At 45.5% G+C, this 14985-nt stretch overlaps 1 protein-coding gene across 1 annotated transcript in view; it reads right to left on the bottom strand.

The window, feature by feature from the left end:
* The window catches only part of LOC102043293 (sodium- and chloride-dependent betaine transporter), a 39502-nt gene that overhangs the window by 3533 nt on the left and 20984 nt on the right, over positions 1-14985 (bottom strand). The window contains exons 8-14 of the mRNA XM_005421027.2: positions 12628-12762; positions 11081-11184; positions 9494-9618; positions 9157-9269; positions 8320-8457; positions 6913-7015; positions 612-712 (exon numbers count right to left, since the gene is read on the bottom strand). Of these exons, the coding sequence (XP_005421084.1) occupies positions 612-712; positions 6913-7015; positions 8320-8457; positions 9157-9269; positions 9494-9618; positions 11081-11184; positions 12628-12762 (819 nt within the window). The remainder of the gene's footprint in view (positions 1-611; positions 713-6912; positions 7016-8319; positions 8458-9156; positions 9270-9493; positions 9619-11080; positions 11185-12627; positions 12763-14985) is intronic.

Here is a 14985-nt window from a genome sequence, read left to right as displayed (position 1 = left end):
GGGGACAAAGGACTAGGAATCTTTTGTAAGTTGTAGCTATAGATCTGTGTTCCCTCTGAGGTCAAAGAAAACACCTCTCAACATCAGATACAAAACCAGAATTTGGCTGAGAAGGCATATAAAAGTCAGTGGAGCAAGACTAGACAGAAATTCAAAACAGGCAAGAACTTGCCTGAATTTGGGTGCATTTTATTTAAACACAGTCACAGAAGTTTTGGAAGAGATTTAATAACACAGAAAGCAAATGGCTATAGAAAGATACTTCTGAACCATGAGCAGTTCCAGGAACACAGACTAAAGCAAGTATTTCAGCACAGGGTAATTTTCACTGGTCTTCTATTCATAGGTAATTTGACCAAACTCTCCAGGCTTTGAGGACACATTTCCTTTTGCCTTCACAACAAACAATTGGATTTTCAGGCTCAATTAATTTTCCAGGCAAAATATAAGGCTTTACAAAGGAAATAAATAGCTACCTCAGCTACGGACAAGCTTCTGCTTCTCCATACAATTTGAAAAATTTACAGCAGCACCTTGCAGCTAAATCAGCCTTTTCCACTGAGAATTTGGGGACCCAGAGTGATATGTCATGATGTCATAATTGCACTTACCAAGCACAGACCCGGGGTGAACACCAGCCAGCATATCTTGATCAAGGGCCACGGCCGGAAGCCAATCATGTCCTCAATGTTGTCATAGAAACGGTTGGCACCTTGGCCACCAAGCAGCACAGAGACAAAGTCATAAGTCAGATGGGTTTTGTTTTCTTCAACCACTATTCACATGAGATCCCAATTTTTTTTTATCCTTGGTGTTTACTTCTGGTGAAAACATGGCTATCTTAATAATAGAGCAGCAAGGGATGGGGTTTTCTGGCATTGAAAAGGCCCATCTGTGGCTAAATAGAGATGGAGGGGTTTAATTTCACTCATAAGTGTCAGAAAGATTGACACTGAAGAAAAGTACAGTCCCTCAGATGGCAGCAGCTGTAAGTGACAGGATGCAGCCATGCACTGGTAAGGACTGCACAGGGAGAAGAGGTGCCTGCTTTACAGAGCAGCAAGGGAAAGCTCTTTCAGGTTAAGCATATGGAATTGTGTGAGTGCAGAGTGCTAAAAGGAACAAAGAGAGTGGGGAACACCTAACAAAACCTTCTCTTTGTAAATAAACATGCTGGTATACCAGGGAAGTCATGTCAAGAATCACTACTGAGTTGGGCAGGACCCCTGTCATCTCAAGAGCCCGTCTTCCACAGAATATTTTATTTATCACATAAACTCAGAAAGCCTGGCAATTGAAACTCTTCTGAAAACCAAACCTTCCATCTGCAAGTGCTGCTGTACTGTCCAGTGAGAGCTGTCTGGTGGGGTCTGATCTCCTCCTTCTTTTCTCACTAGTTTCACTTACTGGATTGTTTTGTTCACAGTGTGTGGGATCCACCTAAATCTCATGGTGCCCTGGAATGGGATATACTTCAGAAAAGCACCTAAAAGTCCTGCCACTGGCCAGACTCTAACCACTGACTCTGCCCAACCCAAAGTACAAAGAGCAAACTTATGCAATGGCAGAGGAGGCAAAAAAAATGCAGATTTCAGCAGACCTTGCAATAAACTCTGGGATGTCTTCAAGTACCAGGAGCCTAATGTTGGCCAGAAAGAGAGAAAATGAAGAAAAATCAAGAAGTCACTTATAATGTGCCCTAGCACCTTTCTAACCAAAACTGACTAGATATACCAGACTGCCTCAGGCAAAATAAGACAGCAATAGTAGACAAAAAAAAAAAAAGTGAGCTAGTGTCTGTCCAGAAAAAGGGTTACCAGTTAAGCACCTCTGGGATGAAATAATACTGTATTTGCTTTATTAAAGCTCTGTCTTGGTGCTTAAAGGATTCTGCTTTTGGGGATGTTCATCCATCTGTGAGCTCATGGTCAGGCCACAGTTCCCAGCTGCAAATGTGATAAGAATTTGCTTCTTCGTATATCAACACCAGAGTGATGGACTAGGCAAAATATGTGCCTAGAGAACTGGCCACACTTCTGAGTGCTTGGGGTTTGGTGAGTTTTATTTTGGTTTGTGGTTTTTATGTCTCAGAATTAAATTCTCATATTATGTTTCCCTTAAGTATAGCACTTCTACAAAAGCACATTATGTATGCTCTTTTTTTGTAATTCTTTCCATTATATTCTATATCCCATGACTAATGCTTGCAGAAAATCTCTTTTAAACCCAGCTTTTTGAAGTATTTGCAGGGAGGGGGAGGATAATAGTGTTTTGAACACCTCTTGGTGTTGAGTTGGCAAGTTAACAAGTAGCCTCAAGCAAAGACAACAAGCTGTGGTATATCAAGGGACATGCATATATATTGTGTGGGAGTCCACCCTATACCAGAGAACTTCCAAGCTGTAACTATCATGAGGATTCAGATATGATTTCTGAAAATATATAAGGGATGAAAGGAGTTGGTATATAAAATTAATTTTGCCAAAAAGCCAAAATCTTCCACAGGATGAAAAAAAGAAAAGGGAGCTATAGATCATATGAATTGCAATTTAGAGTATGAGCACAGCACAATATCGTCCACAGAAACACACTGTCATGTCAGATAAATTAATTCATAATACAACTTCATGGCAGATAAAGTTTCTCTGCCAATTTGGATCTAGTATCTAGTCAAAGAGACATATCAATTAAAGAAATTTAAGAATGCCAAACAAAAAGGAAAACACACACACATCAATCCATCCGTCCTCCAACAAGAAAAAACCCCACAACTTATGTTGTTAATTACAAAGTGCCTCCACCTGTCCTTGTCCCTTTTCTCTGTAGAACAACCACCAGGTCCTAAATTTCCATGGCCACTGTGGCAGTCAGTGGGTGATGTGATGATACACAATGGGGACTGACATGAACGCCCTCAGAGAGTATATGAACAGGAGGTTCTACATATTCTACATTTCACAGGCAGATGAAAAAGTAATCAAGCTTAAGAAGTCATCAGTTCAACTACTCAACACTGACTTTTTGAGCAAATTAGGAGCTGGAGGACACATACTGGAGCAATGTGCCCTTCCTTCCCAGCACACCAGAAGGATTAGATAAAACTCCTGCAGAGAAAGTCATAAAAACGTCCCCAAAGAGATTTTTGTTGGAATGAACAAAGATGTTTGCTTTTACCTCCAATAGTCCAAGACAAGGGAGAATGGGATGCAGTCACTGGATGGTTAACCATGAATGCTGGTACCACTTCCCTTGTGCTGATCAATCCCATATACCTTCAAAGTGGTTGTGTGCTCCCCTGACAAATCATTTAGCCATGTAAATTCACAGGAATAAATTTCACACAAACCTAACTAGAGATTTGCTTACATCCTTATCTCTCTGTCCTTACAGAGCTCTTCTCATTTTACACAGCTTATAAAAACAGCAAATGAGACCCAAATTAAAAAGGACAAAGATTTAATTTTACTTTTACCATATTTAAAAAAAACAGTGAGTTTCACAGTTTTGCTACTTTGGAATCTACTAAAAAAAAAATCTCTCCCTGTCTTTTCTCCCAAGTTACATTTATTTGCATTCATCTGTATCAAATTCCACCCACAACACTGCAATAGGTGATGACTGTGGCTCCACACCACAGTACCAAGCTTGTATCTGCTCCCTCTCTGTCTCAAACCTGCAGCATCAGCACCTGTGCCAAGAGCCAGCCATGGAGGTGTGGTGGCACCACAACTGCACATCCTGGTACCACAAGAGCACATCCTCTGGGTACCAGGCACACAGAGCAGGCCCTTTATGGCCCATAAAGAAGCACATAAGGTTGGTCACAGCCAGTGTATCTGAGCATTCAGCACACAGAGACACAGCAAGCCCAACAGGCAGGATCCAGGCAGGAGGAGCCTGCCATGCCATGCTGGAAGTCACTCTGCATGTGAGCAGCAGAACCAGAGAAAGATTTATCACTGCACAACATGGGCTTACCCCAGGGCCACCCACAGGTACCCTCTGGCATCTGTTTGCTTTAGCTGTGTAGAGTCCTAATGATTTCAGCCCTGGCTCTCCTGTAGTGATGGAGGCCCTTGCTTTCTCCTGGAACAGCTAATCAAAATGTGCATGCTGTGACTGCCTGGAAAATATCCTCTGCAGCACATTTCAGTGGCACCATATTGTGAATCTCACTATTCACAGCCCATGCCTGCTTATAGAAAGGCTGCCTGTCTCAAAGTGGAAGGAGAGCAGAGAAGAGGCAGGGGGACACCAGAATCCCTCCATCACTCTCCTCTAGGGAGCATGATTCACAAATCCAATGCTGTGTGATCCTTCCACAGGCAGGGAGCAGTAGGGAGGAAATCCTCAGGTCTCTGGGAGAGCAGCTGCCTGGCAGCAGGGGAAAGCTGCCAAGTGGTGGGTGGTTGGCGTATGTGCTGGGAGAGGGGAAACTCAGAACACATATTTGTGTTAGCAGAAATGTTGTAATTCTTCACAGTGTAAGCAAGAGGCTCAGCTCTGCCAGTTGCAAGGCTGGGAAAAAACCTCTTTAATCAGCACTAGTCACTTTTTTCCCCTACTGTAACACCTCACCTTGGCCCTCTGACTACATTTTGGACCAGAATCATCCCAATGGATGCAAAGCAGGACATCAAGAGGGTAAAATCACACTGTATGGAGTGGCACAAACGATCCCATGGTGGTGAGGAAAAGGGCCCTTTCTCTGTCCCCAACTACTCCATCTCCCTTTGAGGCTGCTGGGGCAGCATCACCTCTCCTGTTATTCATTGCCTGACATTGCTCCTCTCCATGGGTCATCAGAAAAGGCATGTGGCCTGTGTGACTGTAAAAATGGCATTAAACATCAAAGCATAATTCAGTTTCATGAATTAACCTAGAATGGTGATCCCCATCCAGTCACAGACGGATGGGGATCTCCACATCCCCTTAAATCCCAAAAGGACTGGGCAGAAAGTGACTCAGAATTAAAATCCGGCCAGGGTCTGTTACTGCAAGCTTCCCTTGAAGGACATCTTTCTAAAATAAATATTTCTTACACATCTGCTTCTCTTGAATTCTCTGGAGCCCAAGACCAAGCATCTGGACTGGTTATGCTTTCAGTAAGAGAGGAGTTTATCCAACTACTAAATTGGCTCCTGCTATACATAAAGCATATGGAGAAACTAGTAAGCCCTTCATAAGCAACTGCACTACAGCCAATGCAACATCTATAAAAGCATAAGCACCAAAAGGAGCACAGAGAGACTGACTGCACAAAAGGCAATGGTGGCACAAACGGAACTGGCAGGTGGTAGAATCAGAACAAGGAGAAGAGACTGACTCCTCAGAGAACACCTGAGAAAGCCATGGAATTCCTTGCTGCAGTATTTTGTGGATGACAAATGGTTAGCCAAATCAACTGGAAAAAAAATAACAGAAAAGAAGTAAATAGATTTCACTTTCACTTCTGGCACTGGAAATTCCAGGGCAACAAGCTGAGTATTGCATCTGGTTCTAGGAACACCAGAAGAAGAAAGACATGTAGCTGTGGGTCCAGAGAAGGACCATGAAAACTAAGAGAGGACTGAAGCACCTGTCCTGTAAAGACAGACTGAGAGAGTTTGGGCTGTCCAGCCTGGAAAAAAGAAAACTTCAGGAAGACCTTGTTGCAGCCTTTTAATACATAAAGGGGGCTTGTAGTGACATGACAAGGGCTAGCAGTTGTAAAATGAAAAAAAGAGAGGTTCAGAGTGGGTACAAGGCAGAAATTTTTTACTCTGAAGCAGTGGAACTGGTTTCCCAGAGAGGCTGTGAATACACTACCATTGCAAATGTTCAAGGCCAGGTTGGACAGGGCTTTGAGCAACCTGGTCAAGTGGAAAGTGGCCAAGAGGGTGGACTAGATGACCTTTAAAGGTTTTTTCCAAACCAATCCACTCTATGGTTCTATTGTAAGTTGTGAAAACCTGGAAGAACATTCACAGAAGTTACCATTCCTAATTTTTCTTCTATTGTATTCCTCCATGAGCAACCACTCCTGACCACTGAGACCCAACATGGTGTAATGTTTGCAATCTTTCCCTGAGGTTAAGATGGCAATACTGCTTGAAGTAGCTGGAAGCAGCAGATGTGACTGTGGGATGTTGAGGTCTGGTCTAACCTGTCACTTACTACAGCTGTGCATAATCCTTACAGGTATGAGGCTCATGAAGTTCCATGAAGCAAAGTGAGGGAGCAGCTGCTCTGCATCACACAAAAGATGCTTTGCCCAAAAATCATCAGCCTTGACACAAATTTCAGAGAGAAGAGCCAAAGCCCCTGTAGTCAGGAAGAGATCTCCCATAGGATATGAGAAGAGACTTTTCTTACTGCATAGACTAACATGCAGTTGGTTTCCTCCTGATACTTCCTGAAGCTCAGTTTTATCCTGCTCCTGAATAGTTTAGTTACAGACTTCACTGAGAGCCAAAGCAGTCCCTCCTATTTATTTTCTGAGTGCCATTGCAGCCTGGGTAAATAGGAAGCAGGAAACATCACAGAAGTAACACATAGCAAGTTTGCATCCCAGAATTTTGTGTTAAAATTAAGTGACAGGACTAAACTAAATGCACAATGGTAAGCAGACAGGGACAGACACCAAAGAACAGCAGTCATTCCTCTATATCTGATTTTCTAATTCAAAGGGCAGATGGGAAAAACAGCAAGGTAGTTCAATATGAGGCACCTACAGAGAAGGAACAAACATTCCTAAACTAAATGTGGGGCAATTAAGAAATGTTTGCAAGGAAACACAGTGAAAACCAGAGAAGAAAGAACAAAATTACAGCACTTCTTTGCCTCCTGAGGATCCTTTCTATCGACTCTCACTTCTCAACCCCCCATTCTTGCCTTGATAAAGAACAAGACAGGTTTTTGTCTGCCACTTACCATACACCCATCCTATGCAGATGACCTCAAAAATAGCCAGGAAGAGCAGGCATGTGCCACTGGCAGCATAGTAGTCAAAGAGCTGGAAGATGTACATGCCACCCTGTTGAAGAGGTAAAGAAAACAGAGCCATTGCAAGACTGTTCCATGTCAGGGAAAAATGAGTGGGGCAAGCAAAAGAATAGCAGCAGAAACACTCGACCTAGAGCAGGTGGGAGAAGAGCCTTCTCTTGGGGCTGCCCTCACTCTGTTCCAAAAACACAGTCAAGCCTGGTGGCAGGAGAGTTTTTCATGCCCATTTTATGATACTGCTGGGTTAGGCTGGCCTCTATGTGATTAAGAGTAGGAGCTGGTTTGTTTGGTTGTTTTAAAACAGTTAGGAAGTTCCCAGAATCATTTTTTGAAATACCATGTAGCAATGCAGAACTTCGCACCCAAAATATTGTGATCATAAGCAAGGACATTCAAGATGCCTTGTTTTACCTTCATCCAACCTTACATACTGCACAAGTTCCAAGCTCTGCAATGGCAGAGGCATGTGGTTTTTTAGTTGCTCCTGACTTTGAGCTGAGCCCTGCAGAGTTGCCATCAGCTACGTGTACAGGCCCATGGATGATTTTCATGTGATTTCTCCTAGACAGAGCCTCTCCACGCCAAGAAGATCCTTTCAAATAATGCTGAAGGGCTCTAGACAGTGTCACTCAAATTGACAGGTAGGTGTTGCCTTCAGCAGGTCCTTAGCCAGGATCCTGCTGGAGGATCATTCATCTGTGCCTCAGGGGTTTAACAGGAATTAGCTGTCACTTCAGAGCTCATGGAGGCAGCACAGGAGTGCTAAGACCCCCATCCAAGCTTGTGGGACACACAGAGCACAGCAGCACGCAGGAAGAGGTGCAGCTGTTGGCTGCAGAGCAGTGCAAACACCGTGTGCATGGCATCACACCAGCACAGCTCTGCTCCTGCTGGTCCCGGGATCACAGGCTTCCCACGGGCTCCAGCAGGGTTATGGCACAGCCATTACCCCCAGGCTCCTCTCCTGCTGCTCTGCTTTGTGTGGAAAGCAGCCAGCAAATGATCACTGCCCTCAGAAGAGCTTGTTTTCAAACAGCTCGGCCTGTTTTAGCTCCCAGGTCTGGTATTTGCACAAAGCCTGTGTCAGGCAGCCTCTCTGGGCTGTGGGAGCAGCATCTCTGGAAGGCTCAGTGATACAGCGAGTGCACCAGTGTCACACAGGGTCAAAGCAGCACTGGCTGGGAGAGACACCAGCTAATGGATTAGAAATGAGAGACAAATAACAGCATTGAAGACAAGCTTGCTGTCTCTGCCCAGACCTCCAGAACTGTGTAGCAGGCGGTTTGGTGCTCAGCTGCACAACCCTTGCTCCTTGTTCCTGTACTCCTTGCTCACCTCAGTGACCAGCAATAAGCCCAGAAAGTAGCATACGACTACAATGGCCAGGATCAGCAGCTCCCGACGCCCCTTCTTCCGAAACACTCCTGGGTACATGTCAATAACAGCTGTCACCATGCTTTCCACACAGACAAACTGCAGAAGAAAACAGGTCAGAGAAATCAGCATCTCTCCTTCCCCAAGCACGCACTTCCCCTCACTGTCCTTTTTGTCCTCCCACCCGCCAAATCCTTATTTTTTCATTTTTTAATCTGTCTTGCTTCCACCAAAGGCCAGCAGAAACAGAGGGAAAAAGGCCTCATTATCCAGGCACAAGGGCTGGGGTATAACAGCGCAGAGCCTGAGCAAAACACCGCCTGGTGGACATGCAAGACACCCTCTGCTCCCCTCATGCCAGCAGCAGAGTTTCACACTGCACTCTGCAGGGTTTGTTCCTGATGTAACAGGGATATGGGATGTAAGACATGGGCACACCAGTGAGAAGAGGACACAGGGATTGCTCTGGTGGGATACAGCTGGGAGAAAACAGCCCAGTTTCCCATCCCAGACTGTCCTGCTCTGTGCTCTGCCTCGCTCTGCAGGGTGCACAGTTTTGAAGGAATGTAGCTGGGCCATCCTCACATACACACAGGGAGAAGATTCCAGCAGAGATATCAGCCCACATAACCACTGGCTCTGATCTCCCACAGTGTGAAAGTGCTGCATACAATGCAGAGAACCTATTTAAGGTACCAGCCAAGCACAGGCCCACCTTATCCTTTCCAATGACCGTGGGGAATGCTCAGGGTGGGGACAGGCACCTGCATGTTAGATGAGGAGGGGGGTTTGTTGTACCTGGCTGTCCAGTCCCAAGAAGATCAGCATGAGGAAGAAGAGGCAGGACCAGAGCTGAGACACAGGCATCATTGTTACTGCTGTTGGATATGCTATGAAAGCCAGGCCAGGACCTGCCAACAGACCACAGGATGACCATGTGTGCTCCGATTGCCACAGCTCCTTGACCACCCACGGCTGAAAGCTGTGCTGAGGAGCACTGGTCCTGCAGACCTCTCTGCAGACACCCATAGCAATAGAGGATGTAGAGAACATCCTGAGTTTCACCTCAGAAGAGTGCCCTCCCCTTCAGGCTGTTTGTTTTCCCTTGGCTCTGAAGTTGCCCAGAAAAACTTACCTGATTCAGCCACTTCTGAAATAGGCACGCCCTGCTCTTGAGCCATGAAGCCCAGCACAGAGAAAATGGCAAAGCCAGCAACAAAGCTGGTGGCACTGTTCAGGGAGCAGAGCATGAGGCAGTCCCTGCAGGAAGGAGACCAGAGAGAAATGGGAGTTTCCTGCTGCAGAATGGATCCACTTTAGGATCATGTCTGTGCTCAGCTTCCCTAGCTGAACAGCACTACCAAGAAACAGAAATGTTGTTCTAGAACCCCTCAGAACAGAGCCAAGAGCTCAGGAGTTACAGTACTACACATGGCACAGTGGGAGAATGGGGTACAACCACACAGCACATAACAATAAAAAAAAACCTACAAGAGTCCAGAGAATAGCAAAAACAACAGAGAAAATTAGGAAAACAGAAAATTAGAAGAGGAAAGAGGTTGCAAAAGGAAACATAGTTAAGAAAGAGGAGGATCTGAAAGCATGAGGACATACAGGTACAGCAGGTCTAGAAAAAAAGGGGTAATAGGACAATAAAAATCCTCACTGACAAGGGCAGTGTCTACAGTGTCTTTATTAGCTATGCTCAGATGGAGGCTGGGATGTGCTATGCTACTTGTCCTGAAACTTCTGTGCTCTTGGTCCTTGTGAAAATTGGGCACCACTGTGAGCTGGCAGGGCTGGAAGCCCCACACCCCTGGATCCTGCCTGGGCAGCTGCCAGAGCTGACCCACAGCATCAGCTGCTATGGGGCAGGCACTGTGGACACACTTGGGACACCCAGAGGTAAGCTGACAGCACAAAGCACCTTAGGAACTAGCTGAAGGTGTCAGCACAGCACTTCACTGGTGACTGAAATATTTTGGGAGAGCCAGGAGAAAGTATTAACTGCCCAACCAACAGCCATGGCAGCACCTATCAGAGAACAGGAGAGACGATTGTTGTCTCCCAAGCCCAATTCCATTTTACAGTCTGTGCTGGAGCAATATGTGAAAGCACAGCAAAGTCCCTGCTTCTCAGGGCTCTGAAGAGGGTGTCAAAAACAGTCCTGATTGCTCCACTGAGCTCCATGTCAGGCCGTGGATAAAATAGACCTGTAATCCACGGGCAAGGAGAAGGCCAGACAGACTTGATTAACCTCCTTGATAGGATCAAAAGGCCACTGGCAGTACATTACTCTGATGATAGTAAAGCACTGGAGACAAGAGGCCCCCATCATCTTTGTACCACCTCCCCTGCCTAGCCAGTGATGGCAGAGCTGGCCATGTCACTCCTGCCCACTCACTCTGTCTAAATAGAGTGTGCTGTCTACACAGTGGCTGGAGACACTCTCCATTTTCATTCCTCCCCCTCCTCCAGTCTCTCATTTCCACACTGACTCGTGCAGGAGAGCACTATTAAAGCCATTTTCTGGACTCTTCCCTTCCCTCAGCCATTCTCCATCCCTGTGCTGAGTCCTCTGCAGCTTCTGCACTCTGAGCAGCTCATTAGTCACAGCAGCACGACCCAAGGTCTCCCCCAGGGACAGAGCCTGCCTCTGATGCAGCTCTGTGCTATCTGAGAAAATTTCCAGGAGGAAATGAGGAGTGCAGGTTCTTCCTACCTGTAGCAGTTGTTGTTGTATTTGTTGTAGCTGCCCAGAGCTGTCAGGCACCCCTCGCAGATGGCGTAAGAGAAGAGGATTTGAGTGCCTGCATCCATCCAGACCTGGAACAGAGAAGGTCAGTGGTCTCCAGACGTGGCAACAAAATTAACAAATGGCTGTGCCCTGTCAACAATAACTCCTCCAGTCATGGAGAACAAACCCTGTGAGACAGAAAAGGGATCTACAGTGAATGGAAAATCTGGGATACCTATCCGGAAAAACTTTAGGAAACCCTTTAGGAAAAAGCTCTAGAGGAGATTGTATTTTCATACCCCATTAAAGGTGACACCATTTCTCCACCCCACACCTTTGCATTCAAGGTAGAGATGGCATCCCTGATAGCATGGCTCCTTCTGAAGCTCTCACTACAGATGTCTGTGGTCCCTCCACGGCCCATATGATTCATCTCCTTGCAGAGCCACTGGTGAGTCACCCCAAATGACAGTGTGATCAACAATCTGTGTACTCCCTTCCCTGCTCCCAGACCTAGTTTTCCACCTCTCTGAGGCCACAGTGCACAGTGAAGGGCAGAAAATTGCTGAGATGAGAGATTGCAGGCCAGTGGGGTGTCACACACCCAGGTTTCCCTTTGCTCTGGCATTCCATGGGAAAAGCTGAGTGGGGTTTCTCAGCACTTTCTTCCAGCCCTCTCCTCCATGGAGAGCTGAGCTGCAACTCTGCTCTCACACAGTCCCAGGGAAAGCCCTGAGCTGGGAGTTTCAGGCAGGCAAGTAAACAGCCCACCTTTCTGATGGTCTGCAGGCTCCCCAGTCATTCTCTTTTTCCTCTAAGCAGCCCCTAGCTGCAAACATCCAGGCAGATGGAATTTGGTAGCCTTCAAAGAATCCCATCCCAGGCACTGCTGCCTAAGTTCACCCTGATTTCCCACAGATAGGCATGCACACAGGAGTCCCTCAGGAATGGACACACATCCCATGTGAACTAAAGCTCTACCTTCTGCCTCAGCTCAGTAGCAGGATCTCACTGAGGGTTTCCATGAGCTCCAGTGACTGGTGGAAGTGACAGACTTTTTGGCCAGCCTCTGCCCAGGACAAGTGCAGGGAACCCAGCTGGTCACAGCCCATGTTACATGCATGCCTTTGGTCTGTTCAGCAAGGACAAGGGACCCCTCATGTCCTGGGAGGGTCCTGATGGAGCCAAAGTGCTAACCAGGCCAGAAAAAAAATTAAAAGTGACAGATAATATAACCCCTCCCTAAATTATCTACATTTAACAGCCAGAAAAACTCTTTGTTACATGCTAAATATTTTATATACTCTTCTGTTTTTGCCGAGCCCATGAGTGGAAATGACCTAATATGCCCACATGCTGCAGACCATGAGCAAAAAGAATGGGCTGTGTAAGGGAACTAGACCCCTTTCAGAAGTTTTAAGGATCCTGATTGCCTGACCTCCTTTCATAGATGACAGCTAGATGCTCAGCACCAAAGGCCAGGGCACTGAGAACATTCTTGTGGCCAGCATTTGCCTGACACCACCCCTCACCTGTGGGTCTGCCAGCCTGGACATGTCTGGCTTCAGGTAGAAAATGATCCCCTCAGCAGCCCCTGGCAGCATGACCCCTCGAACCAGCAGGATGAGGAGCATCACATATGGGAAGGTGGCAGTGAAGTAAACGACCTGCAGAGCAGGGAAACAAGAGGAGAGAGGGTCAGCAGGGAGGGGGGCAGGCATCACTCCACCTCATCTGCAGGCCCCTGCCCCAGCAAACCTCCCTGACTCTGCTGTTGGCTGTGGCTGCTGCTGCTAACATAGAAGAGGGGTGGGAAAGAAAGTAATCAAGGTTACATCTCACTGGTGATTTAGTTAATCTGCATTTTGTTCTTCATCCAAGACTCTGCCACTGGTTGCTCTGCTTTGTTTTCTCTTTCCAGCCAGTGTAATTTCCCTGCTGTGCACCTGTTCCCTTCATCTTTTGCGAGCTGCAGAAGAAACCCAGATCTCTTGCCATCACTGAGTTTTAATGAGTTATTAAAATGGTCCTATGCACAGCAAGAGCTTTCCAAATTAAATACCAACTTTTGCTGGCCAATTTGAGACACCTATGAGGCATCTCATTTCCAGAAGGGCTCATGCGTCACTCTCATCCCTTTAATGCCTTTGAGCTCACAGGTGAAAAATGAGGGCAACTCAAAGCCTTTAAAGAAAATGTAGACCATTATTTTTGTAATACCTATTTTTACTTCTTTTTGTGTGTGATAGAAATAAATATTACAGTAGAATTAATCCTTTCTAAACTATTTCTCTCATATAACATATTCTTTTTTTCTAGTTGCAAAATATTTGTGAGCAAGTTGCAACTTCCTAAAATTTATTCATTACTAAAATTCATCCAAGCAGTGTGAAGGCTTGTTTACTCCATGGATTCATAGTGATGGGCCTGAAATTACATTTTTTTGTGCTTAGTGATAATTGGTCAAATAAGTCACAGTACATGGTACTTTTGCTGTTCCCTGATTGAATGAGAATGACATTCCTTTGGGCACAAGTATTAAAATCTACCTTCAGAAATCAGTTTTAAGAAACATTTATGCATAAGGAAGGGAAACAGGGGGAAGAAAGGCTTTTAAAAGAAAATGAGTCTTTATGGAGTTATTTGAAATTATTGTCCTGAGGTCACTATGGTTTCTTTAAATTTGGATTCCTTAAATCACAGTAGCAGAAACATAAGGATCTGGCAGGATTATGTGATTAGAGCAGCCTCTCAGGCAAACACAACCTCCTGTTTAATCTGGAGCTGTTGTACAAAGTTATGCACCTGCTCAGAATTCTTGGGTCTTTCCTAATGCTTGCCTTAGTATATTGTCAGCAAAGAAAAAGAGGGAAGCAGTTGAATTTTTTGAAAGTGCCCCTGTCAAAAATACTCAAAATTACAGCCTGCAGAGAAGACAACTGGCCTGTTTGACCTGTAGTACATTTGGGAACAGAAAACCCCTCTCTTATTGTTGCACCATGTCCATAACACCTGGCTGGTAAATAGCCAATAGCCCTGTACCCTAAAAATTGTGATGGAAACATCTTCTGTAATGTGGGGAAGACCATTCCATTTACAGTATGCAGTCATTGTTTTCTCTCACTTTCTGGTCTGGTTTTGCCAAACCAAGTCAGCTAAACCAGCCTGACTGAAATACTTTAGCTTTCTCCTTGTGCAGGTAAGTTATGCCCACTGGGGAAGCAGTGTGCATAAGGAGAACCATGCAAAGGAGAAACTCAGTGGAGAGGGCTGAGAGCAAAAGAGAACCTCCAGTGACTTAATTATTCTTCCATGCAGATCACACCACCTCTCAGACCCAATTTCTTGTCAAGATGGCACTGTCGTAGTCAAATTAGAGGGCAGCAGAGATTCAAGGTTTAAAATGCCATCATTTGTCATCCATCCCCTCTTCCTCATAAAGGTGGAGTCTGGATCTTCTTCCTTCAGAAATGGTGGACAACAAGTCAGCATCAGCAAGAACCAGTCATCAGCAAAATCTGGGAAAAGATCTAGTCAGGGGAGCAAGCTGTTATCTCATTCTGTTGCAATGGGTGTCCAGTGCAGTTTGAAGTTAGCAGATAGGATTTTACACTGAAACACAGGTGTCAAGTATGAAAGGGAACACTCATGAAGAGTAGACAGTGATTTGAAGGAAGAAATCTGTTGCAGAAATTGGTTCCCTCCCTTTGCTATTGGGACATCCTGGACACCCACAAGACTAATTATTAATCATCAATCATCATTAATGATCCACCCATCTTACGGCACCTCCAAGAAAGAAAGAGATCCTGAACAAACCAAGGCCATGGCAGTGTCCCTAATACCCAGCCCAAGGTATCAAACACTCATTCACACCAAAAGGAAAACCA

This window comes from Geospiza fortis, unplaced genomic scaffold (genome assembly GCF_000277835.1).
Source record: "Geospiza fortis unplaced genomic scaffold, GeoFor_1.0 scaffold10, whole genome shotgun sequence".
NCBI classification, from domain to species: domain Eukaryota; kingdom Metazoa; phylum Chordata; class Aves; order Passeriformes; family Thraupidae; genus Geospiza; species Geospiza fortis.
Note: the sequence above shows the minus strand (reverse complement) of the source record. Positions and strands in the feature narration are given on the sequence as shown.